Source organism: Podarcis bocagei, assembly GCF_964188305.1.
Source record: "Podarcis bocagei genome assembly, chromosome: 3".
Taxonomy (NCBI): Eukaryota; Metazoa; Chordata; class Lepidosauria; order Squamata; family Lacertidae; genus Podarcis; species Podarcis bocagei.
The window spans coordinates 92,942,150-92,968,081 of NC_138127.1; the positions used below are offsets into that span (position 1 = coordinate 92,942,150).

Consider the following 25,932-nt stretch of genomic DNA (forward strand, 5'->3'; position numbering starts at 1 on the left):
AAGAAAGAAAGAAAGAGAGGGAGAGAGAGAGAAAGAAAGAAAGAAAGAAAGAAAGAAAGAAAGAAAGAAAGAAAGAAAGAAAGAAAAGTATTCAATCAGGATGTAGTCATTTGCTACCCAGGTTGAATTCAGACAGCTCTTTATTCCGCCCTCCTGATGTCTCATTACCTGATAATTCCCACATTTTCTGTGATTCTTCGCATAGCCTAAACTTCTGGAAATCTTGGGGACTGTAGTAGAAATTTAGTGCTCATTTCCATGTTAATTGCTTCCAGGAAAGAAAAATCTGCCTGCAATTTCATTAACTTGGAAAATCGTGGGCATTTTGCGCTGTAACTTTTCTGCTGTTTTAATGCATTTTGTGACACAATCTGGGTCTTTCCTGCCGTTTTCATGGGTGAATCACAGGGGAACAGTCATATATCGACCAAAAAGCCACGATTCCATAATCCAGCAGGTCATGCAGTGCATAAGAAACATTAGAAACCAGAGGGGAAGCTCTAGCATTATAATCAGGAGAACTAACACAATAATCCTCACATCCCAATGCATCCTTAGAGTAGCAAGGAGTAGACCTCTTCCTTTGTGCATCCAACTCAGAGTTAATCAGAGGTAAATACATTAATATAGGCAGTGTCCCAAAACTGATTGAGGGGTTGTGGATGCAGTGGATTAGCAAGGGCTAAAAGGCTGAAGGCTGCTCCTCATCATGAGATTGGGGTCCAGAGACCTCTTTACAGCCTGTACAATAAATAGTTCAAAAATAACAATGGTAATAGGAAGACGATCTCATCTAGTCTGAGAGGTGTGTTCCTGGTTATGGCAGCATCTGTGCACCACAGAGGGTTTTAAGGGTCTCAGAGTTTCCTGAACCTCTCCTGGAGCAGATCGGGACTTCCTTGCTAACCTTGCTTCTGTCACAAAGTCACTTGGGGATGGGGACAGTTTGCAAGACCCAAACTTTATCCACTTGTGATGTTATGAGTAGCAGTCTGCTGAGGCCCATATGCCCTGTTGATTTAGATTTGATGTTTAATTTTTTAAAACAGACAAACAAACAAAACCTGAAACCAGGTTTTGGCCCCATTCTGGAGAATGAAATGGGAGCCAGGAATATTACCCCACCCTGTGGTTAGACACGCATGTTGGTCCTGTCAAGAAACTGCCATGAAGTGCCTCCAGACCACCAATTTTTTTGCAGGAGGCATTCAAGAACATCCTAGGAAATGTTTGGCTTGTGCCATTAAAGTGCTGCGTCTGTCGCCCTAGCGCGACTAATCGACTTTGAAAAAGGAACACTGCAATTTGGAAAGGGACGTGGGTGGCGCTGTGGGTAAAACCTCAGCGCCTAGGACTTGCCGATCGCATGGTCGGCGGTTCGAATCCCCGCGGCGGGGTGCGCTCCCGTCGTTCGGTCCCAGCGCCTGCCAACCTAGCAGTTCGAAAGCACCTCCGGGTGCAAGTAGATAAATAGGGACCGCTTACTAGCGGGAAGGTAAACGGTGTTTCCGTGCGCTGCGCTGGTGCTGGCTCGCCAGAATAGCTTCGTCACGCTGGCCACGTGACCCGGAAGTGTCTGCGGACAGCGCTGGCTCCCGGCCTCTAGAGTGAGATGAGCGCACAACCCTAGAGTCTGTCAAGACTGGCCCGTACGAGCAGGGGTACCTTTACCTTTTACCTAATTTGGAAAGTGACAGGAAAACCACGTTGAAAAGTGTAGAATGAACAACTGATTAAGGGGGAAGACCTGGAAACACCCCAGAAGCAAATAGGGATGAATGCTTGATGATATACAGCCTCTGCAGAAACATATTGGAATGAATGATCAAAAGAGACTGGATATAATCTAACCTCTGTTTAAGCTTTGTGCAAGCAAATCAGGGCTTTTGATTTAAAAAAAAAACCACACAGCTCTTTTGCACTTAAAACACCTATAATGTGATGTCTTTTCCCCCCTGCTCTGTCGCAGGTCAGGGGGCATTCATGCCTCACAGAGCCCCTCTGCTAGTAAACAAACCACGGGGTCCTCCTCTGCCTCCCTCCCTCTCCCAAGGCCATGCTTCCTTTCACACAAGGTCCTGGAATGGTGGCTGCCTGGCTGGTGATAATGGAGCAAGGGAGGCTGCTGCAGGCTCCTTGATGAGGGAACACTGCCAGAGCCCAGACAGCCTGCTGATTCAGCAAAGTGCAGGCAGGCCGACTGAAACCCTATCTCCCTCTGTTTTCCCCACCAAAATGCAGCTGTTTGGAAGGGCGAGCCTTTTTTTTCTGCCTGTCTGCAGGCAGGAATTCTCCTTTCGCAAACTGATGAGCAGCGTGACAATGAGGTGGGTTTCCCTCTGGCTTGTGGATTGGGGAGCGCTCTTTTTTGGGGGGGTACAAATTCAGTGTAACCCCCCCCAAAAAAACCCAAACAAACTTTTTTGACTACACCTAACTTAGACCCGTCACTTAGAGACCGAGAAACTCAAGAATCGAGAAAAGCAATTGTAAACTGGAAAAAAGACTGAAGAGTCACATTTAAAAAAACACACTCGCATAGGCTCTGATATTTTGATGTTTATCACTGGCCATCGTATGAGAAGCTGGAATTCCACATGTGTTATGCTTCGTAATAAAAGCAAGAGAGTATTTTGCAGGCTGGTGGCTTAGATCTGCGGTAGAATTCATCTATTTGTTTTAGCTCTCATTACCCTTGGACTAGATAGGAACAAACCAAAACTGGTTAAGAATAGCTGAAAAGAACTTGTTAAAAAAAAATGCTTGATGGGCCTCTGTTGAGGTCACCCTGTTAGTTTCAGATCAAGGCGGTGGTGCCTGTTTAATTTCCTATCTGCAGGCGAAAGGAGTCGCTTTGCTCCTGATTAAGTAGATAAATGACGATAAAGATCTGGCTCAGGACAGCTTGACATGCTAAGTCTCCCCCCGCCCCCCCCCGCCCCTGTCAAGAAAGCACTTCCATGTAATAAAGTCCTGAAGGACCGGGACCCAAGTACTTGAGAGAATGAATTCTGCTGTACCCGCCAGCCCTGGCTGGAGAAGGAAGGAGACAGCAATCTCTGTCTTGTCCTGGTTTCGTAGTTGTTTCTATTCCGCTACTGGGTTTGTTGCAATCAGCGTTGTTTCTGTTCTGCTACAGTTTGGCTCCTGCTAAAGCCCAAGTTATTCAACTTGTTATCTACCACAACCAAAACCTACATAATGGATTATGTAATTAATTTGGGTTAATTATTTTCAATGCATTTAAGTAGAAAGGAAGTGACAAAAACAAAGCGGTAAATAACGTAACTATTTGCATAACGTTTACAGATATATATATATATACACACACAGTGGTGCCTCGCAAGATGAAAAGAATCCGTTCTGTGATTCTCTTCGTCTAGCGGGTTTTTCGTCTTGCGAAGCAAGCCCATTGACGGATTAGCGGATTAGCGCTATTAGTGGCTGTCAGGGGTTCAGGAGCAGAGACGCAGAGAAGGGAGGAGACAGAGAGCGAGGGGGAGGAATACGAAGGAAAGATGAGTGGGGATGACGAACCGAGATCGCCGAGCTTATCCAGTGAGTCCGAGGATTCCCAGAAGGGAGCGCCAGCGGTCAGAGCAAGGGGGGAAAGCAGGGGGACACCCCAGGAAGAAGGGTCCAGAGAGGAATCAGAGAGCAGCAGTTGGAGATCGGGACCCACGTACCCAGCCGGGAGCAGCGGGGAGAAAGGGGACCAGATATCGGGTTCCGGAGGCTTTCAGAAGGAGGGAGGGCATGAGTCAGGAGTAGTCACGCCCACCTCGGGGAGCGACGAAACGATCAAGAGGAAGGTTGAGAGTTGGGCGCGCGCGCCAAGTTCAAATGTAGCGGAAGCTGGCGCAGTAAGCAGCCCAGAGAGTGAACCAGGTCCCAAAGCCCGCCGCAAGGAGGCGGAAGGGTCAGGGGGGTCCGCGTCAGAAGAGAGTAGGAAAGAAGAGACCCCGGGGGGGAGAAGGACCCAGAGACGGAAGGAAAGGCGCAGGAGGTGGAGCAAGGCTAGGGTATTAAGCTGGTGTGCTAGAGGCGGAGACTCAGACGGGTCTTCGTCGTTCTGACCTAGAAGAAGTAGGGCTGCGCATTGCAGTTTGGAAATGGAACCTGTAATCCAATAAAGACTCTTTGAAACTAAGCACTGGCTGACTTGGTCCTATGTGAGCTGGGACTTGGCGGCAGCCCTGACAGTAAGACCCGTCTCTAAAAAGCTCCTGACATCTGATACCTCGCAGCGGAGACAGAAGCAGCTGGAGGAGGGGATCGGTGTTTGGAAGCAAGCTCACGACGGTTGGCAAAGATGACGGAAGTGGCGACAATTTCAGCGCTGCAACAGGCAGTTACCCAATTGAATGCGGAGGTACTGGCATCCAAGAAAAGGGAGGAGGATGCGGCAGCCGCCTACCGGGATCTCCACGCCAGGTTTGAAGCATGGGTTAAGCATGGGCAGCCAGGACCCAGACCGGAGGGGGTTGGGTTGGCACGGAGAGCAGGAGGGCTTGTGACTCACTTCGATGGGAATTTACAACAGTACCCCAATTTTCGAGCAGATGTAATGTGCGCACTGAAACTGCTGGCAAAAGACTTTAGAGATGAGGAAGAGAAAGTGGGGTTTATACTATCCCATTTGCATGGGGATGCTAAAGCGTGGCTGCGCAATTTGTGGAGGGATAAAGACCCAGCGCTTCAGAGTGCAGATGCCTTTATCAAAGCGATGGATGCGTGTTTTTTGTCTACCATTGATGTGGATCTTGCCCGACGGGAGATTCATGGACTGAAACAAGGGAGGGCGAGCGTCCGGCAGTACCACGCCCGATTTTTTGCGCTGGTCAGTGCCTTGGAATGGGACCGGGATTCGCCTCCCGTCAGGGACCTGTTCTGGGAGGGTCTGAGCTCTGCTGTGAAGGATGAAATTGCGAGGGGGGAGAGGCCCCGAAGCACGCAGGAAGTGGTCCAAAGGGCGCTGACTGTGGGTGTGAGACTGGAAGAACGTCCTTGGTGCAGAGATGAAGGACGTGGGGGGCGCGAAGCAGCTAGAAGTTTCTCTTTCGTTCCAAGGGAAGCAGCGCGTGCTCAATCCACACCTCCGCCAGGAGGGGGAGTGGAACCGATGGAGGTGGGAGGAGCCAGGGCTCAGTCAGCTACCAGAGCCTCTGCACCGACGGCAGTCAAGACTAAACCTCCTAGAGGGACCAGGAAGTGTTACGTATGCGAAAGCTCTCAACACTTGGCGAAAGAGTGTCCCCAGAGGAGCTCCAAGCACACTGCAGCCTCCGCAACGGTGAAAGCGGCCACGCAATGCAGCGAAGCCCAGCAGGGAAACGACGATGTCTGGCTGGAGACAGAGGCACTGGGGCCCAGCCAGACGTATCAGTGAAGCAGTCCCCAGCGATATTGCAACCCACGGACCCCCTCCCACCCAAACCAGTAGTGCAGCTCACAGCGTCTCTCCAGCTACCCAATGGCGTCACTATCGAAGTGCCGCTTTCTGTGGATTCTGGAAGCAACGCAGACTTTATAGCACAGGATTTTGTGGAGCAGCACGCTATACAGCTACTGCCTGCCACGCTGCCCCTGCAAGTCGTCACAGTAGATGGCAGAGAGTTGCTAGGGGGGCAGGTGGTGAAGCAGACGCCACCAATGGTGATGCAACTTGGCAACCACAGAGAGGTCATCAGTTTTAATGTCACCCGACTGTCGGACACGCCCATTGTGTTGGGCATGAGTTGGCTGGACAGGCACAGTCCAACGCTAGCTTGGTACCAGAGACAGCTGATCTTCGGCTCCTCTTACTGCGCAGAACACTGCATCCTGCCAAGGAAGGAGGGGGAGGAGGAGGACTCACACCTGCAGTTGGGAACGTTGCAAGCCGTCCCCCACAAATATGCGGACTTTCTGGAGGTCTTCTGCGAGAAAGAGGCAGACAAGCTACCACCGCACAGGCAATATGACTGCAAGATTGACCTACTGCCAGGGGCGACGCTGCCGAAGGGGAAGCTGTACTCCATGTCTGAGGACGAACTGCAGGAACTCAAACAGTTCATAGATCACAATTTGCAGCGCGGTTTCATCCGGGAGTCCAACGCAGTAGGGGGCAGTCCTGTCTTCTTCGTGAAGAAGAAGGACACGCCCCAAAAAAGATTGGTCGTGGATTACCGCCTCTTAAACAAGAAGACCAAGCCCTCTGATTTCCCCATGCCCAGGATTGACGACCTACTGGCGACGGTGCGCAAGGGACGCGTGTTTACCAAGTTGGACCTGCGAGGGGCGTACAATCTCATCCGCATGAGGGAGGGCGATGAGTGGAAGACAGCCATGTTCACGCCTCTGGGCACCTACGAGTACAGAGTGATGCCGTTTGGATTGCAAAACGGTTCTCACTGTTTTCAAGCTTTCATGCATCATGTGTTGGCGGGACTCCTCTACAAGAAGTGCGTCTGCTTTCTGGATGACATCCTGATATTCTCCGAGTCGCAGCAAGCGCATGACCAAGACGTTCGGGAGGTGCTGGAGAGGTTGCAGCAGCATAGACTGTACGCCAAACTGGAGAAGTGCCAGTTCGACACGACGGAGGTGGATTTCTTGGGTTACAAGTTGTCGGACAAGGGGCTAGCCATGGACAGCGCCAAGGTTCGAGCGGTGTTGGATTGGAAGAGCCCGCGCAACCGGAAGGAGGTCCAGCGGTTTGTCGGCTTCGCCAACTTCTATCGCAAGTTTATCAAAGGGTTCGCGATGCAGACGGCGGCTATTACGGACACGCTAAGCTCCAAGAAAAAGAAATTCATCTGGACGGAGCAGGCGGAGCGGTCCTTTCAGGCACTCAAGCGTCTCTTCGCGTCGGAAGAGCAACTGCTGCATATCGACCCCAGCAGACCGATGCGGGTAGAGACAGACGCGTCCGATAGAGCAGTGGGAGCTGTCCTGCTGCAGAGGGACCCACAGGGGGTCTGGAGGCCGGGAGCGTTCTACTCCAGAAAGCTCAGCAAGTCGGAGCAGAACTACACCATCTGGGACAGGGAGTTGCTTGCCATTCATGCAGCCTTCAAGGCGTGGAGACACTTCCTGATCGGCGCCAAGCACACGGTGCAGGTCTGCACGGACCACAAGAATCTGGAGCACTGGCGCACGGCGAAGTTCCTGAACCAGAGGCAGATACGTTGGGCGGAGTTCTTTGCTGACTTCGATTTCCGAATAGAGTACGTCCCAGGCGACACCAACATCATGGCGGATGCACTGTCCCGAAAACCGCAATACCTCGAAGAGGCGACGCCAGCGGCAGCCATGCACATCTTCGCGCCAACAGCGTGGGCGTGCGCTTCAGCCACAGTAGACCTGGATGCGGTGCGGCGGGCGTTGCAGGACGACTCATTCGCGCAGGCGAAGATGGCCGAGGTGCACAAGGGCACGGCGAAGAGCGACGAGTTCCAGATACGGGACGGCTTGCTCTTACGTAAAGGGGCCATCTACGTGCCGGGAGATGAACTTCGCGCCAAGGTACTGCAGCAGTTGCACGACGCACCCACGGCCGGGCACTTTGGCACGGAAAAAACGGTGGAATTAGTCGCAAGGGACTTTTGGTGGCCCAGACTGAGAGGGGAAGTCGCGGACTACGTCGCGAGGTGCGACACCTGCCAGAGGGCCAAGCCGGTGCACAAACCACCGGCGGGACTGCTGGAACCGCTTCAAACGCCGTTTGAACCGTGGGAGAGGGTGGCCCTGGACTTTGTCACGGATCTACCCAGCTCGAGAGGCAAGACAGCTGTACTAGTGGTGGTGGACTTGTTCACCAAGATGGCACACTTCATACCGTGTGCGAAGGTGGCCACGGCAGAACAAACAGCCAAACTGTTCATAGATCACGTGTTCAAAGTGCACGGGCTGCCGCGGTCTATACTGTCCGACCGCGGTCGCCAGTTCATCTCGAATTTCTGGCAGAAGCTGATGGGCTTCCTGAACGTCAAGATCAACCTGACATCGGCGAGACACCCGCAGACCAACGGGCAGGCGGAGAGGGTCAATGCCATCATGCAGCAGTACCTGAGATGCTATGCCAATCAACAGCCTGCGACGTGGGTGGATTACCTGCCGCTCGCCGAGTTCGCCTACAGCAACACGAAGCACGTGTCCACAGGGGTGACGCCGTTCTTCGCCAACAATGGGAGGAATCCCAGAACCTTCCCGGGACTGGACAGAGTGGGGGAAGGGGAACCGCAGACGGCGGACGCTTTCGCGTCTGAGTTGCAGGAGGTCCACGATCAACTCCGACGGCAGCTGGAGCTAGCGAAGCACGCATACAAGGTGCAAGCGGACAAGCACAGGCGGGTTGGCGAAGAGATCCGAGTCGGAGACTGGGTCTGGTTGGCAGCCCACGCAGTGCCGACCAGATCGTTAGCCAAAAAGAAGTTGGGGCACAAGCAACTCGGTCCATACCAAGTCGAAGCGCAGATCAACCCAGTAGCTTTCAGGCTGGTGCTACCGGAGGGTTCCAGGATGCATCCGGTGTTCCACAGGTCGGTGCTCACTCCCTACAGGACACCTCACAGGTTCCAGGAACCAGGAACAGCACCGAGTCCGTCTCAGGAGCGGACGGAGGCGGGGAGATTGCCACAGCAGGACCCCATCAATGAAGTCACGGAGATTTTGGACTCCAGATGGGGGGAAGACGGAGTGGAATACCTCCTAGCCAGAGAGGGCACCCGGGCTAGTGCTAATAGCTGGGTGCCAGACTACGCTTTGGAGGAACCCCTGCTCAAGGACGAGTTTCATGCCCTTTTCCCACACAGACCCATGCCAGCAGGCTTCTTCGACGACTGGTTGTTCACGCCCACACTTTCCTCCAGCACGTTCCATGGCTTCGACTCGGACGGGGAGCCCGCACAGCGCACACGTTCCCCAGAGGGGTCACCGGAGGGTTCGGCGTCCGACACCTCGTATTGGTGGGACGATCGGCCAGAGGAGCAGTGGCGCCGGAGGTGGCTGGAGATGCCAGGTCAAGCAACCGACGCAGAGACTGACATGGACGTGTGCGGTGAGGATCTCGGTTTCGAGCACGGCGGCACTGAAATGGAGGCGGAGCAGCTCAACGTTGACGAACGCGAGGAGGAAGACTCGGAGGTCTTCAGTTGGCGGCCAGCGACGAGGAGCGAACTGTATCCGGCATTCACTCCTGTGATGATGGAGCACCCAGCAACCACCCTTGAAAGTGGGGAGGGGGGAAGGGGGGGCTTCGAGGGGGGGATGGATGTCAGGGGTTCAGGAGCAGAGACGCAGAGAAGGGAGGAGACAGAGAGCGAGGGGGAGGAATACGAAGGAAAGATGAGTGGGGATGACGAACCGAGATCGCCGAGCTTATCCAGTGAGTCCGAGGATTCCCAGAAGGGAGCGCCAGCGGTCAGAGCAAGGGGGGAAAGCAGGGGGACACCCCAGGAAGAAGGGTCCAGAGAGGAATCAGAGAGCAGCAGTTGGAGATCGGGACCCACGTACCCAGCCGGGAGCAGCGGGGAGAAAGGGGACCAGATATCGGGTTCCGGAGGCTTTCAGAAGGAGGGAGGGCATGAGTCAGGAGTAGTCACGCCCACCTCGGGGAGTGACGAAACGATCAAGAGGAAGGTTGAGAGTTGGGCGCGCGCGCCAAGTTCAAATGTAGCGGAAGCTGGCGCAGTAAGCAGCCCAGAGAGTGAACCAGGTCCCAAAGCCCGCCGCAAGGAGGCGGAAGGGTCAGGGGGGTCCGCGTCAGAAGAGAGTAGGAAAGAAGAGACCCCGGGGGGGAGAAGGACCCAGAGACGGAAGGAAAGGCGCAGGAGGTGGAGCAAGGCTAGGGTATTAAGCTGGTGTGCTAGAGGCGGAGACTCAGACGGGTCTTCGTCGTTCTGACCTAGAAGAAGTAGGGCTGCGCATTGCAGTTTGGAAATGGAACCTGTAATCCAATAAAGACTCTTTGAAACTAAGCACTGGCTGACTTGGTCCTATGTGAGCTGGGACTGGGCGGCAGCCCTGACAGTGGCTTTTAGCGGCTTATCGGCTTATCGGATCAGCTGATAAGCGGCTTAGCGGCTTAGAAAAAGGGGGGGAAAGGGGAAAAAACCCGCAGGAACTCGCAAGACATTTTCATCTTGCGAAGCGAGCCCATAGGAGATTCGTTTTGCGAAGCACCTCCAAAACGGAAAACCCTTTCATCTAGCGAGTTTTCCGTCTTGCGAGGCATTCGTCTTGCGGGGCACCACTGTATAATAATAATAGTGAATATCACTCATAATCACTTGGGTGAGTTCTGCTTCTGCTGCAGAGTATGTTTTGTGAACCGCCCTCTGATCTATTCTTGGAAAGGCAGTCTAAAACTGCAGTGCAGTACAGAAACACAGGAATAAAGAAAGCAGAAGCCACATATACCGTATTTTTCGCTCTATAAGACGCACCTTTTCCCTCCTAAAAAGTATGGGGAAATGTGTGTGCGTCTTATGGAGTGAATGCAGGCTGCGCAGCTATCCCAGAAGCCAGAACAGCAAGAGGGATCGCTGCGCAGCACTCCCTCTCGCTGTTCTAGCTTCTGGCTTAGCCGTGCAAAGCCTCTTCAGGGCATGGGGAGCCTTCATCCCACTGCCCTGAAGAGGCTTTGCGCAGCTATCCCAGAAGCCAGAACAGCGAGAGGGGTCTCTGCGCAGCGATCTCTCTTGCTGTTCTGGCTTCTGGGATTCAGAATATTTTTTTTCTTGTTTTCCTCCTCCAAAAAGTCTTGTGGTCTGGTGCATCTTATAGAGTGAAAAATACGACAGGTGCCCCTGCCCCATGCAGATTGTCTGCATGTGCATGTTTAGTGCTGGGAAATAATGAGCTTGCATCCAGAGTAAGAGAGTCTGTCTGCCCAGCAGGGTGTGGTTGTGATGGGACTGAGCATGTGAACTGCAAACAGGTCGCTGAGTCCTTTGTGACTAAGCAGGGTCCTCTGGAAGCGGCTCACACTCTGTCTAGGAATGGAATGGTGCTTCCTAGACTAAAAACCACACACGACTCACTCCCTATGCTAGGTTTGAGTAAGAGCACACCCTGGGGGACCTTGCACGGATACAGAAGGCTGGGGCATGTCTTCACACTTTTATGAGCAGGGCTACGTTTTGCTTGCTTCACAATGGATGACAATGAGGGGGTTTGTGCAGGGCTGGAGTTGGGCTCAGCTGTCCAACTTCCCACAAATTCTCCACTTTAACAGGAACATAGGAGCAGCCTGGCTGCTGAATCAGACCAAAGGCCCGTCTAAGTCCAACATTCCAACATCCTATTCTCACAGTGGCCAGCCGGATGCCTATGGGAAGCCCACAAATGAGACCCAAGCGCAACAACAAATCTTCCATTTGCAGATCCCAGCACTTGGCATTCGGAGGCATATTACCTCTGATAGTGCAGCCAGGACATTCAGAGTAATCCCTCCCACTCCACCAGTTTATTCCCAAACTCAGGGTTCATCCACCTCTGCTCCATATCTCTAGGTACAGTTCCGGGCTTTCCAGATCTGTGTCTGAGGGCTTTTTTTGTTTTTTAAACCCTTCCACTTTTCCTGCGAAAACCCAGTTTACTGCTGAATTGCAGCAGACAACCCGAATTGAGGTTTGTTGTGATTCATTGATGAAGTTTGGATTTTTCTGCAGAAAGTGGTAAGGCAAAAGAACGCAGTTGGACACGGACTGGGAAAGTGTGGGCCTGTGCTTAGAAAACATGGAGCAAAAGGTTAAGTGTGGATAAGCCCTCAGAGCTGCCCAAGAGGGACATCAGGAGCAAACAGGCCAGCAGGCAGAGGCTGTGGGGGGAAATTCAACAGGCAGGAGAAGGGTCAAGTTAATATGCGTCCCACCACATTACAAGTCACAGGACGAGAACTCTGTGTTAGCTTTGTATGGTGTAGCCAGCATTGGGTGAAGGGCAAGCTGGGCATTATTAATAAGGCAGAAAGAAAGCACTTAGTGAAGCTCTTTCAGGGGTTGGTATTTGTTACCACCAGAAGCAAAATTTGAGCCCAAGCTGAAAAGTTGTTTTTACCTGAGGCTAAGGTGGTTGGACACAGGTGGCGCTGTGGGTTAAACCACAGAGCCTAGGACTTCGCCAATCAGAAGGTTGGCGGTTCGAATCCCCGTGACGGGGTGAGCTCCCGTTGCTCGATCCCTGCTCCTGCCAACCTAGCACATCAAAGTGCAAGTAGATAAATAGGTACCGCTCTGGCGGGAAGGTAAAGTGTTTCCGTGCGCTGCTCTGGTTTGCCAGAAGCGGCTTAGTCATGCTGGCCACATGACCCAGAAGCTGTACGCCAGCTCCCTTGGCCAATAAAGCGAGATGAGTGCCGCAACCCCAGAGTTGGCCACGAATGGACCTAATGGTCAGGGGTCCCTTTACCTTTTTAAGGTGGTTGAGTCATGGCTGGTGACCACAGCCGACAACTCTTGGGTCATTGTTTCAGGATGTTTCTATGTAGCTTATAGGGACAATTCCACTCACCTCTGGGTACGGCGAGCGATAGAAAACCTTGTGTTTACATCAGCGCTAATTTCCAGATGAAACTGATGTTGCTTGAGGGACTCTCATTATCCAGAGGCTGCTCTACTCATTTGTGCATTGCTAATTAAGTCCTCAAACATGTAAACAGAAGTTGAAGCCAATCAAGAAGCTCACTTGCTTGGCATCACTAATTGTTTATGCATGTCAGAAGCATTCATTTTAAGTCACATGCAACAGTCCAGTTCCATATACCCAGCCTTGATAGCACCATCAGTTTGCTGAGTTTAGGCACAGCAGGGAGGAAAATGAGAGGAGTTTGGACTCTGTAGGCCTGGCTGTGGTCATTGTGTAGCAAACCTATTCCATGTCTCTTACAGGCTGCAGCAGCATTCTGAAAAACTTCCACCTGGCAGCTAATTTCCTCATTTTTGGACTCACTGAGCTGGATTATTCTGCACCCACTAGGCCTTCGGATCTTATGCAGAGGAGGTAATAAGTTGCTACTAATCCATTTATAGAAACGTGGTCTACTTTTGGAATATGAATCATTGGTGCTTACTTGCAAGGAAGCATGTGCAGGGCTGTATCCTCCAAGAATTTGTCTTAATGCTTCTTCCTAATGCCATCCAAGCTAGTAACTGTCATATCTTGTGTTAGCGAGTTACTTCTTAATTATGCACTGCATGGAATAAGATTTCCTTAAGTTTTGTCCTGAGCCCACTGCTAATCAAGCAAGGCAGCATCATATTATAAAGCAGGGTAGGGAACCTTTGGGGCCTGGTGGGCTAGATATTTAATACCCCCCATTTGGTCAGCCAGCTTTGACAAGTAGACAGGACCAATCACCTGCCAATCAGCTGACAGTATAATGCCACCAGGTGACTGACAGGCAGGTCATCCCACTCATCTAAGTTGACCCACAGGGATCAATGGGGGGGGGATACTGCCACACCTGACAGGAGGTGGACGCATTTCGGGGGGGGGGGGAGTGGTTGGATTGGCCAAATAGGGAGGTCTGGGGAATCAAGTTGGCATAAGAGCTGCAGTTTCTCTACCATGTTATAAAAGGAAGAAAAATCTCTCCGCCCTATTCATCTTATAATCCTTGACCATATCCCATTTTACAGAGCAATCCTATTGGCAGGGCAGATATTCCAAGGTAGTTTTACTGCAACATCCAAAACCTTGCTTGTTTGCTGCAGCAGGGCAGGCTGCACAGAGGCAGCTTTTTCTTCCTTTTAGCCATGGCGGCTCCAGGGGCTCATGTCCTTTTAGACCTGAACTGTGGGAATGGCAGAATGAAGGGCACTGGATTCTGCAGATCTAAGGCTACCTTGTGACACTCCTCCAACCCACTACTACCTCTGCTGGAAGACCACCATTATCACATCTAGACCCCTGAAGCTTTCCACAAGGGTAGCAAGAAGTACCACACTGTCAGCTGGTCTCCCTCCCTGTGGGAACAGATCAGCATTTTTACCATATCCAACAGTCTCTCGGCAGCCCTTTGAATGGTTTTCCTTTTGCTTAGTTCTGTACCTCGTTTCTGTAATTAAGTGCTAGTTGCCTTAGACAACTCCGTTACTTGAACAATCCATTACAAGGATTTTTCTTCTGATTATGCACATTAAGGGAAGTGTATGTAAGGGAGGTCTGCACAAATAATATTGTGTCCAAGCCCAATTCATCGCCTTTGTTTCATTTATAACTGTGCAAGAACAAGCAAACTTAGGAAAGAAACTGAAATAAAAAACGTACACAATGAATAGTTGAAAGTTTTATTCATATAAAATTCATTAAGAACATAAAAGATTGTATCTTAAAAAAAAGATCTGCGGTTATTTACAGCAGTATTGCACAAGTAAAGTGGCAATTACCCTGTCAAAATTTCATCAGTGCAAAACACAAGTAAGCCAGGGAAACTGCAATAAAAATGCTACATAAAAATGCTGGGTTCTAAGAAACATGTTAGTGATTAATCAGTACAAGATCAGTGCTACATTGATGTTTGTACCTGATGTTATGGTGCTGTCATACAGTAACTAGTGGTCTATAAACCAGGGTGCAAAATGTCTCTCTTCCACTAAAAATTTAGTAGTTCTTGAATAAACTGCAGGTACTTCTTATTTATGAGGTAACAAGTCATATCCTGTGCTACGTAAACTGAGGCTAAGGGACAAGTTCTTAACGGCCCTTAAATGTAAGCACAATTGTAGGAAGAAACAGGAAGCACCAAGATTGTGAACTGGCACCTAATGAATTTGCAACAAAAATCTACTTTTGAGAGGGGATGCTGTGAGTAGGTGTCCGGAGTAAGCTCCCTGGACATTTTTAAAAGACTGACCAGTTCAGAGCACTGCATGTTGCTTTATCAAAACCAATATGTAATCTGCCTTCGGTCCTCAGAAAGTTATTTGGAACTAACTCCTTTTAAAAGCCACAAATGCAGTGCTGGATGTGGCCCTTGAACATGTAAAAGCCCTTCCCAATCAAACTGATCCCTGCCTTCACTTCATATTTCAATTATTTTAACAAGACAGAGAAAGATGGGCAAGAGACACTGTATAGAAAATCAAGGGGTTTAAACAACATCTAAAATAGCAATAAACTAGTAGACAGTGCTCTAAACTGATCAATCACTATTTCCATATACACTAAGTACAATTCAAAGGGGGGGGGAAGACTTTACAAGAACTTAAATAAGCAGAAAATAAATATACAACATTTCTACAAGTTACAGCATTATGGAACAGTAGAGTGCATTAATTACAAAGAAAAGGGGAATCTACAGTATTTAACAAAGTCAATTCTACAAAAAAAAGTTTAGAGAAATCAATCCGTTTTACTTCAGCTGCTGTACAAAAAATCTTACATGACATAGTAAGAAGAGAGGGAACATTGCACAGAGGCGACATTTGGCTCAGATGAGGACTGCACTAATCTAATAAATACTCAAATATTTACAATCATTCAAAAGGGGGCAAAGCATGGAGACACTAAGAAGAAATTTGAATATGGTTTCTCCACAACCAAAGAAAATTCTTCATAAAATGTTTTGGCAGGATTATATATAGTTATAGATATATAAATGGGATTTCTAGAAAAAGTTTTTTTAAAAAACCCACAAGTCTAATGTGGACACTGTGGGGATGTCAAGGCACAAAACCTGCACTGAACTGTGACAAACTAAAACGGGCCTTGCTTGATTTAGCATTTTAAGATATAATGTCCGGCAGAGATTTCTTGGAAAAACAAAGAGAGCTTGGGTTTGGGCCACACAGTGCCAATATCTTGCCATTTACTGATTTATGTTATAATTCACAGAATTTTTTTTTTAATTAAAAAAAACCACATTTCTTCGGCTTACAATTAAGTTTGCCTGAAGCCATGGCAGCAAGCTAATTGCACTCCCATGCTAGCAGTTAACACATATGAATGTGTACACATCTCAAGGCACTGGGCCAGCCGAGCCTTATAAGAAAAGGGGGAGGGAAGGTTATAGGGGTCTGAAGAGAGTGCACTGCGACTTTCAGGACCCCCCTTCCCAAAGCAGCTCCTTATTCCCTTAGCTCCCTCCCTCCACAAAAAAGCCACTCTTAATAGGTTACGGTTTCCTAAAGAATACTCTCTGTAACCATGTCAATGAAGAACAGGGGAATCCTCCCACTTCAGGCGCTTGCCTGGAGCTCCCTGGATCCCAACCACTGAAAGCATGACTGCAGGGAGGATTTTGTGTTAGAAAGGCATTAAAACTAGAATGCTCCAAATGCAGAAGCAGTAAACAGAAAACACTTTGGTGAGTTCTTGGGAACTAATTCTGGTGGCAGAAACAATTTTAGAAGGAATCACGATGGGTCAGTGATGACAACTAATATGAGTCAGTTGGATCTCAAGAGAGAGCTTTCTAATTATTCCCAGTGAAAAACACAGGTTTCCCATTGTATGCTGAAAGATTACTGGCAAACTGCCGGTTTAAAAGCTGTGTTATCAACATTGCTAAACCTGGAAATGAAATCCTTGGTATCCCTGGTTTTTTGGATGTCACAAAAAATCTCTATCACACAGTATCAGTTTGAATGGTCTAAGACTAACGCCCGCTTCCTTGCCTTTTTCAATCAACCAGCTTTATGTGGGTACCATGCAATTAATTATACAGGCAAAATTACTATTAGTGATGTTGCAATTTCTGCTTGATGTTAAAACAAACTGGGGAGAAAACCCACAACATTGTTCACCAAAGCTAGTAAAATTAAGAAACTAATGCTGCTACAAAGCTACCATGGCTTTGCCCTTGTTAGCACATTATCGCCGTTGGAGCTTACAGATGAACAGCCCGACCGAATAAGGGCTATACAGATAAGGAGTCAAGACTTCTTCTGCACATGATTCCCTGGCTGGATCTGGAATAGCAAAAGCACAAGAGGATGAAGTGGTTTGGACTCTGTCCCTGGATGCAAGACTTAGGGATGTTTCCAACAGTGAACGGGCAACAGTCAGATCATGGCTGTCAGTTTGGACAGAATCTTAGCACACCCTTTCCTCGTCTCTTGTTTTCAAAGGGGTGTTTGGCACTGTCAATATCAATCTTACTAACCATCTATTGTACAGACATGCACCAGGTGATGTGTGCGAGCAGCTTATTGTTGCTTGCGCCTCTTTCTAGCTTGGGACCCCAAAGCTTATTTCGATCATCTGGATTTATCCTATAATCTACTGCAGACACATTCAGGACAGGGGATGCATCTGCAGGCACTGGCATAGGAGCTGAAGTTGACAAAACTCTCCAGCACATAATAGCACTTAGGATGGATTTGATATAGCCCAAAAATGACTGCAGTTTTTTAAAAAAGAGGTTACAACATTTTCAGTGGCACTGGTGAAACCAGAAATTGGCAACGTAGCATTTGGAAGCGAGTTACAAACAGGAATCAGCTGACCCATTGTATTATGCAAAGTATCTGCACCACTTTATGTAACTGATCAATAGCCAAATAAAATTATGTGGAATAAGGGGAACTTGCAACCAGAACCTTTAAGCAACTATGCAGTTCCAGGAAGCTCATTTTGCAGTTGTCTCCCAAAGCAAAGTAAAAACTCAGTCCAAATCCACATATGAACCAGTTTACCATAACATGGTACAGCACAGGTTAAACCGCTTTGATTTTATAGGAGGAAAATGAAATGAACAATGTTCCAAAACTGAAGCAATTCAGGTTGCAATCCTTTAATCTACGCACGTAGGAATAAGCCTCATTGAACTCAGTGGAACTTCTGAGATATAGGGATTGCATCAGGAAGCGTGATGAAGGATATTACAGAAGCAAAATTTTTCTTTTTTTAAAAAAGGAAGTCAGGATCTGTGCCAATACTGTTTGCCATCTGGTTTAGTGGAATTTTACTTGATTTTTTTTTAATGGCACATTTTTATTTAAGTTTGGGATTGTGTGCATACTGTGGTTCTTTACCAATTTGGTATAGGGTACAGAATTCAGTATCCTGAGAATTTCAGCTCTTTTTAAAAGCAATTTATTAATCTTTTCGACTGCAAATCTAAGTCTGAAAGACTCCTTCCGAAATGTGATGTAATATCTGAATGCAAGGGACCATGGGGAGTCTTCAGGGCTCTGCCCAGCATTTCCCAAACCTTTATTACATGGGACACAGTGTTTTCTAGGATTAAGATTGGGGGCTTTACCATACACCTATTTTCTCAGTCTGCTCCCACAATAATCGGCAGGCATCCTCCTTACAACTAAAGAATGATGCCGTTAAGAGGGTCTTACTGCCACTCTACATTTCCCCTTCTTCTGCCTGCCAGGAGTCAGGTAGAGAAGGACTGTGTGCAGGAGATTCCAGGTTCAATCCCCAGTATCTACAGGTAAGGATGAGAAAGAACCCTTACACACTTGTCTGTCAGAATGACAATACTGAGCTAGTTGGCTCAGTGGTATAAAGCAGCTTCCTATACTTTCTGGGATTCTCCTGTACCTGGCAGCCCATAGCGTACCCAAGACAAGGAACCTAGCAAGTCCTTCCCACAGAAGACTCCCTCTTCCCATAAACTGACAGATAAATTGGGTAAAAGGGACAGAGGAGGGAATTAAAGATGCGCAGGACTCTCCCCAGACCAGCATAGTGACTTAAGTTTACCAGACGTATTTCAGTCCTTTGCTATGGCATACCACTGTGCCCCACCCTACAGTTTGGGAATTATCAATCCTTACCGCTCCCCTTTATGGCTTACAGAAACAACCTGCACAATTCAATATGTTGCACAATTCAGCTGTTTGCAGCAGGTTGCCCTTGATCCGGCTTTTTGTTTTTCTTATCACATTACAAGTAGCCCTAATTAAGGAACATCACAAAACAAAGTAGCTAACTCATATTAGATAAATGCAGCCAATCACCTATTGGCACCTTAGGAAAGGGAGGTGGAATAGGTGCCACTTGTTAAAAGGTCTTTTTTTCTGGAATAAAATTTGTTCCTGCTCTTTCTTTTGTTGGAGTTTTCACCCTCTGAATACTGTGCTGCTGTTGTCCTCAAACCCAGGCAGCGAGTCAGTAGTCCTTTTACATTCCACATTATGGTTGCTCGGTCATCTCTCATATTATTTAAAAACAAAGGCAGCAATTAACAAAATCCAGAGTGCTTAAAAAAAATAAACAATACAAAACGCAAAGACTGGATTTAAAAAAAACCAAAGAGAAATATACCAAAGTGAGGATCAAAACAGTGCCTGAAATTATGCAGTAGGACCCTGTTGCTAACAACTTTGGGCAATATTGCACAGGCATAGGAACTGCTTTCACCCACATACAATGACTTATTGCTACATCCCCCCTCCCCCCCACCTTCAGTATATGTCATAGAATACAGACTTATCTATACAAATTATAAAGGAAGAAAATTGTAAAAGGCAACCTGGTGACATTATTTGGAACATTAAAACTTTCACAGTTTAATTTCAACTTCCAAAGCAAATTCAAGAGTTCTCCTTCTGGGCTGCAAGATGCAACTGCTTCACCCAACAGAAGATTAAAAATGGTGCTTAAACAGCAGATGGATGTACTCCCCACCCCACCCCACCCCCACCCCAAACTTCTTCTGTGAATAATGTACAAGGATAGGTGAATTTTAGGTAGCACAGAAATTACCAGTCTGTCTTCTCACTGCTTGGAAAGATTTTGAACAGGAAGTATGTGATATAAAAACTAAGACAGCTTTACAAAGGAGCTGGCTCAGACAATTCTGTTGCAAGGTATAATAGCAACCCACAAGTTTCCAAATGAGAACAGGATTCAATGATTTTCTTGAAAGCTGCAATATAAGCAAGGTTCTTTTCTTTCTTTTTTTAAAGAACTTTCAACAAAACAAAGTTAGCTCTACTTTCAGATGAAATCCTGTTTCTTAAAAAGGTGGTCCATTTCCAAATATCCATTTAAAAAACTTGCTTTCCTCAAAAGAAACCACAAAGAGGTCCAAACCGCCTGATATGGAGTCCTTCTGCTCCTTTTCATTTGCTGGATGTGTCCGAGGTCAAGAAAGGCCTGTTACCTGCACCCAGAGACCAAAGACATTGTGTTCAAGGTTGCTGTCGCTGGAAACGAGTAAACAATCCCAAGCTGCCTCTTGGCGCATTAGTCACTGCATTCTCCATATGAGGCGGACGATGTAATGCAACAGGCGCAAAATTATGATCTGGTGGTTTACTGCTTGGTAATCCAAGAAACCCTGCAAGAGGAAATGAGAGGTTCTTTTAATTCACGAAGCTTTCCTGTCTGGCAGTAATAATTAACGAATTTATATGCCAAGCACAGGAATTGCTATACTAGCACAGTTAGGATAGGAAACTGCAAAAGCTATGCCAGGGCCAAGCATGACATGATGGCACTGTTATATGTTGGCACCACAAGTCGTTCTGACAGGTGCTCAAGTGGCTAAGATTGATGTTCTGTACACAGTGAGATAATAAAACAACCAGTTAGCTTTTATTTGAGTTTTGGGTGTTTAGCATCACCTACTTGGCCACACTTCAACTTGCGCATTGTAATCAAAAGAACTATCATGTTGTTTGAAAAGGAGATAACAGCATATGTGCATGTGATCACAAGTAGCCTACATGACATAAAAGTTTAATATTTATTGACCTAACAATGTTATTTATGTGAAAATTAGCCTCTGCTGATTAGATGGGGATAATAAGGCCAAGATGAGGAATCCTGTTCCTGTATTAATTGCTACGGATTTATTAAGATTTATGCTGTCTTGACATGAATTTGGCTTTTACTTGTTTTATGTTTTGACACACACTGTGTTTTGCTGTATTTACTTTTATTCAGATAGTCTGCCTTAATTGAGATGGTTTTTTGGGTTTTTTTACTGTTTGCTGCTCTGGGAAACTATCTGAAGTGGGATACAAGCAATTCTTTAAATGCAAATGCAAATACATGAGCAGAACTTACTGCTTTTTCTCACCTGTGAGCATGGAAACATGCTTGCTCTCTCCTTCTCTGTGTCCTTTCCCCCTTAGCAGTTCTGTCCTTGCACTTTTAAATTTAAGCATCCCGTGTAAGCACCTAGTTCAATATACTGTACACACATCGTGTGAACCAGTCACTACAGTACATAAGCTCTTGAACAGCCTGAGCTATAAACCCCAAGATCACATTCCAGCCCAGCCATGAATTCAGTGGAGGCAGGTGGCCTCAGACGACCCGCCACTCTCTCTCTCTCTCTCTCTCTCTCTCTCTCAATATTACAGTGGTCTCTCACACAGAGTTGTCGCAAGGATTACCAGGACACCATATGCAAAGTGTTCTGACCACTCGGGGGGGGGGAGTATTCTATAAATACTGCTACTAATAGGAGTATTAATAATAAAACACTGCTTGTTTTAACATTAAAAAGTGAGAATCTATTATCTAAATAGGAATTGGCATTGAGCTGCAACTGACTTCAAGGAGGGAACAAAGTTGAAGGGCTGTACCTCCCTCTCCTCCCTCTGCCTTGGGGGCAACACCCCTAAGTCTGCTCATGCTACAAAGCAGAAATTGGAGGGTGCTGTCCATCTCTAACCAACACAGTATCTATGCCACATACATAAGAGAGCAACACTGTATCCACTTATAAACATCTGATAGTAGCACCTCTGGCTGCAACAAAAGATAGAAGCGTAAACAGCAGCATCAAAATGCCTCTGCTTGGTTTTTGCATTCCACTGATTCCAGTGGAACATCCTTCCATGTAAATGCATTTGAGATCAAATGACTTTCGTAATCATGTAGGGTGTAAGAGAAATGCATCCTGTTAATGAGAAATGGATCTACTTGGGGGACACTCAGCAAAGCATGAAAAAAATTATCATTAGATAGCAGGGTGTCTGCGGTTTGCCTCCTGTCCTTGCAGTTTAGATTTTCCACCACCATTTACAGGCAGTGATAGCTGCTGTCCATGTATCCTGAGTGAGTATACACTCACAAAGACACACAACATGCCTTAAAGCAGGAACGGGAAACCTGTGGTCCTCCAGTTCTTACTGGGACTCCTAACACCCTTCAACATTTGGAGGGCCAAAGGCTCCTCGCCCCAGCTTTCAAGGAGATTGCACTTAGCAAAGAAAAACACTTGTACAGACCCGTGTTTATTCCCTTTTACCTGACTATTTTGGCATTCCACCCTCTGTCCCAATGCAGCCCCTGCCCTGCTGAGATGAACACTCATAAGAAGCTCACCTACCCTGCTACACAAATCCCCACTCCCACCCCAGCAACTAGCCACACTTGCCCACCTGGCTGTCAGTTTTCTACACGCTTATAACTAGAAGTAAAGAAATCTGTTTGTGGAATGCTTAAGCACCCTCAGCGCTGGGACTAAAGCAACTGTCGCTATATTTAATCTTGTTCTACACTGCTTAATTCACTGTCGCTAAGTTTTATGTGAGGTTTGTTACAAGAAACAAAATGGTATATAATTTATGAGATCTGGTAGCACACACAGAAGGAGAAAAGGGGAAGCCAAAAACAGGATGGTATTCTCAGAGTATAATTGTGTCATTGTCCAAATTGTTGACTCTCGAAAATGTTAAGAGATTCCCAAAGGATGAAATCTGGTAGCTATAATTTATCTGAGAAACCAGTGATTTGGCGTCGTTTGTGCCAAGAGCCTAAATAAAGCTATAGGCAATATGTGCCAGAGCTAATGAACTAGTGAACCTCTAAATTATTCTCAAGTGACTCCACCTGTGTAAACACTAGTTGGTTCAGTTTGGGGTATAAAAATATGCAAGCAGATATATTAGAAAAGATGCAGCCACGTAATGCAAAGTATGGCGGGTCACATATTAACATGTTCACTGCGCTCAACTTTAGGTAAGCGCCACAGCCTGAAGGAAACAAGGAAGCTAACCAGATGGTGTATCATGCTAGTAATTTTACTTTCTATTCCTTTTTTAAAAAAACATTGTTTCAAGATAGAAGTGTAATGTGCAAGGTGGCCCAAAGTTTTACATATACAATAAAATAATGTCATAGGCACATGTGGCAAATGTATGGTACACATGGTTGGAACCATACAGATGTGTGTAGAAGGGAGCCTTAGAAGACCAGTTCAGAGGGTTAGCTACATTGACACACGCGCAGAAGAATCTTGCAGTGCCTTATAAGATTAGCAGATTTGTTGTGGCTTAAGTTTTTGTGGGCTAGAACCCACTTCATTAGACACCACTGTTAAAACTTTAAAGTGCCGTAAGACCGCTGTATATGTTAAATCCAGAGGCTAGGACCATGTTTCAGCTGGGAAAAAGCATGAAAGAAGAGCACTTGGGGAAAACCAGAAGGAGCTACGACTTAACTACGGCTAACTGTTATGCCACAAGACACTTCTTTGGGTTTTCAAGCTAAGCAAAAGTTGAGCTGCATAAAGAATCCTGCTAACATTTCCAAAGGCTGAACAAGACAGCAGCAGCTGCTGCTGAGTTTGCCTGACCAAGCCCGTGCCCCGATTCACCTGACATAATGGGACTGCGATAAGACCAAGGCACTTCCCCTCCACTTCTGCATAACAAGATGGGAGGAAATCAGTTTCGTGTCTGCAATTCCTGTAGAGGCACTCTAACAACAGCTTGTGATTTTTATCTCAAATGTATGGGATTGTTCCATAATTAGCCTTTCATAAGTTTATTTTCAAATCATAAAGGCATTATTTTAAGTTGCTGTGTGTGTGTGTGCTTGTGGGACAAGAGATGGCAACCCTTTCCATGCAACCCTAAGTGGAGTAATCTAAGGCAGCAGAAAGATTGAAAAGGATATTATTACCCAATGAAGTTCAGCATGTGGGAAGCCACAAGACAGTGATGACACCAAAAGCTGATACAAATACTATTTTAAAAAGGTACACAGAAAACTGCAACACCTTTTCTGATACAGGGGTGCCAAAAGTCCCTACAAGATGCAAGAGTGATGAGTATGCCCTCCTGCGCCTGATGGCATATATCATGACCTAAGTGCTCTGCAGAGACATCCAATACATGAGATCTCTGCCCCCTCCCAAAAACAACAGGGAAGATTCATGCAAATCAGACATTCTAGCTTCTCCACCATGTGAATACTGTCACCACCTGTATAAGTGTCAGAACCAGGTCAAAATCCCAACTCATTACTTCTTTAGGGGAATGGCTGGTGCAAAATGTAGCTACACACGGAAGACAGACAACTAATAGATTCACAAAGGTCAAAGATTCAGAAGACTGGTACAAGAGATCCTGAATTATTTTGGATTAATACATTTTCTGCACTCCTTTAGTCTTCTTTCCTTCAGCTACAAGAGATTTTGAATGGGTTGAAGCATGTAATTCAGCAACCCTGAAAAAGCTCAGCAGGACTGGCTAGAACTGGTCAAATCCTGCCTGAGAACTCTAAGTGTTTCTTCTTGAATTCCATGAAACACAGGAGGGATAGAAATGGCATAAATAAAAGACCCAAAGCTTCTTGAAAGAACCGAGAAGCCAGCCCCTATGATTCCAACACTATCTCAAAGACCAACCCTACAAGCTGGAAGTCTAAGGGGAAGCAGACAGAAGGACACAGGTGGACCATATTTCCAGTCTGTCTTGTGCTTGACACAAGACAGAAATACAGCCACTCAAGTGCAACAAAACAACAACACATCTGTGTAAAGTCAAAATCAGTGGATGTTTGCAATTCTGGCTGATGGAATAAGTCCCATTGAAGACAGTGCATACAACTGCAGGGTTAGCAGCAGTTATACATTCTGTTACAGAGAATGCTAGAAAATCGAGCTTCACTTTGGCAGTAGAAAATGAGGCCGCCATTTAAATTTGGTACAAGCTGAGAATAGTATTATTAATGAAGTGAACTAAGCAGAAAAGCTGGGGCTCTGGGAGGGAGAGAAGAGTGAAACTATCCTTCAGGTTCCAGGCAGGTAAAAGAGGGAGGGAGGGTATACCGTCACAAACCTGAACTTAAGGAAACCTTGGAAGTTGCTTAACCATCCGAGATGGTTATTGCTGATCCAATTCTAGCTCAATATTAGGAAGAGGTTCCACACAGCTGTATACAAAAGTAAAATGAAAGAAAAATAGTCGCTGTTGGGTAAGAAAGCAGTTCCGAAAAGAAGGCCATGGAGTTATTTTCTCTCTCAGAATGGATCCCTCAGGCCCTGTGATGGCCCTACAGAAAAGAGGAACACTTAATTTGGCCTTGCTCAAGCAAGAAGTCTGTAGCCATGCAGGCAGATCAAATCAGAAGAGAAACTGCATCAAGAAAATCTAACCTCAGATCTTCCCTGTACATGGGCATGCTTGTGTGACCCAGGAGCTGCTCAGAGGCCCTCTATAACACTGTGAGGTAGAGCTGAAAGCACGTGCAATTTTAGGCCTACAGACGACCTCGGTCAAACAAATCATGGCCTGGGAGCAGAATTTTACTCCCTTCAAGTCTTACCTGCATAAGAAAATTCAGGTCAAGGCATGTCCCAAGTCCTGGGTCCAGATTCAAGGAAGGCTTCAGTCTTTCAATATATTTAATTTGCTTTAAATTAATAGTGGAATAGGTTGAAATAGCAGCAAGTGGCAAGAAAGAAGAGCCAACATGTAGCAATGAGCATACATAGGCAGCAAGGAAAGGAATAAGAGTCGAGTAAGATGGCTACTACAAAAAAAAATTAAAAGAACTGCTAAGCAACAAAGTAGTCTCCAATAAACCCCAATCATTTGTACGTACTTTTCCAAACCGCTGGTGCAAGGTTACTGCAAGACTATATGTTTTCAGACTTTACAATTAGGTTAACTCCTGCCATGTCCCCATGTGCTGCTAGTCTCAGCTCATACAGACTATGCTGAATTTGCCATGGTCACTGAGGAACTTTAAAGATGTTCTCAGAGAGCCGAAGCATGCACTTAGAACCCGACTGGATTAGCT

General features: G+C 46.9%; 2 protein-coding genes across 13 annotated transcripts in view; one reads left to right on the forward strand and one right to left on the reverse strand.

Moving 5' to 3' along the window:
- LOC308584140 (uncharacterized protein) overlaps window positions 1-25,932 on the forward strand; it is a 301,938-nt gene that overhangs the window by 229,901 nt on the left and 46,105 nt on the right. For 6 of the 9 annotated variants that reach the window (XR_014006537.1, XR_014006540.1, XR_014006541.1 and 3 more), the window contains one exon: window positions 12,873-12,984. The exons of the other annotated variants lie outside the window; for them this stretch is intronic. The gene's annotated coding sequence lies outside the window, so the exon portion shown is untranslated. The remainder of the gene's footprint in view (window positions 1-12,872; window positions 12,985-25,932) is intronic. 9 annotated transcript variants of the gene reach the window in all.
- Window positions 14,260-25,932, reverse strand: part of BCL2L11 (BCL2 like 11) — a 46,698-nt gene continuing 35,025 nt past the window's right edge. For all 4 annotated transcript variants that reach the window (XM_081188859.1, XM_081188858.1, XM_081188856.1 and 1 more), the window contains one exon: window positions 14,260-20,227. In XM_081188859.1, the coding sequence (XP_081044985.1) occupies window positions 20,079-20,227 (149 nt within the window). In that variant the 3' untranslated portion in view covers window positions 14,260-20,078. The remainder of the gene's footprint in view (window positions 20,228-25,932) is intronic.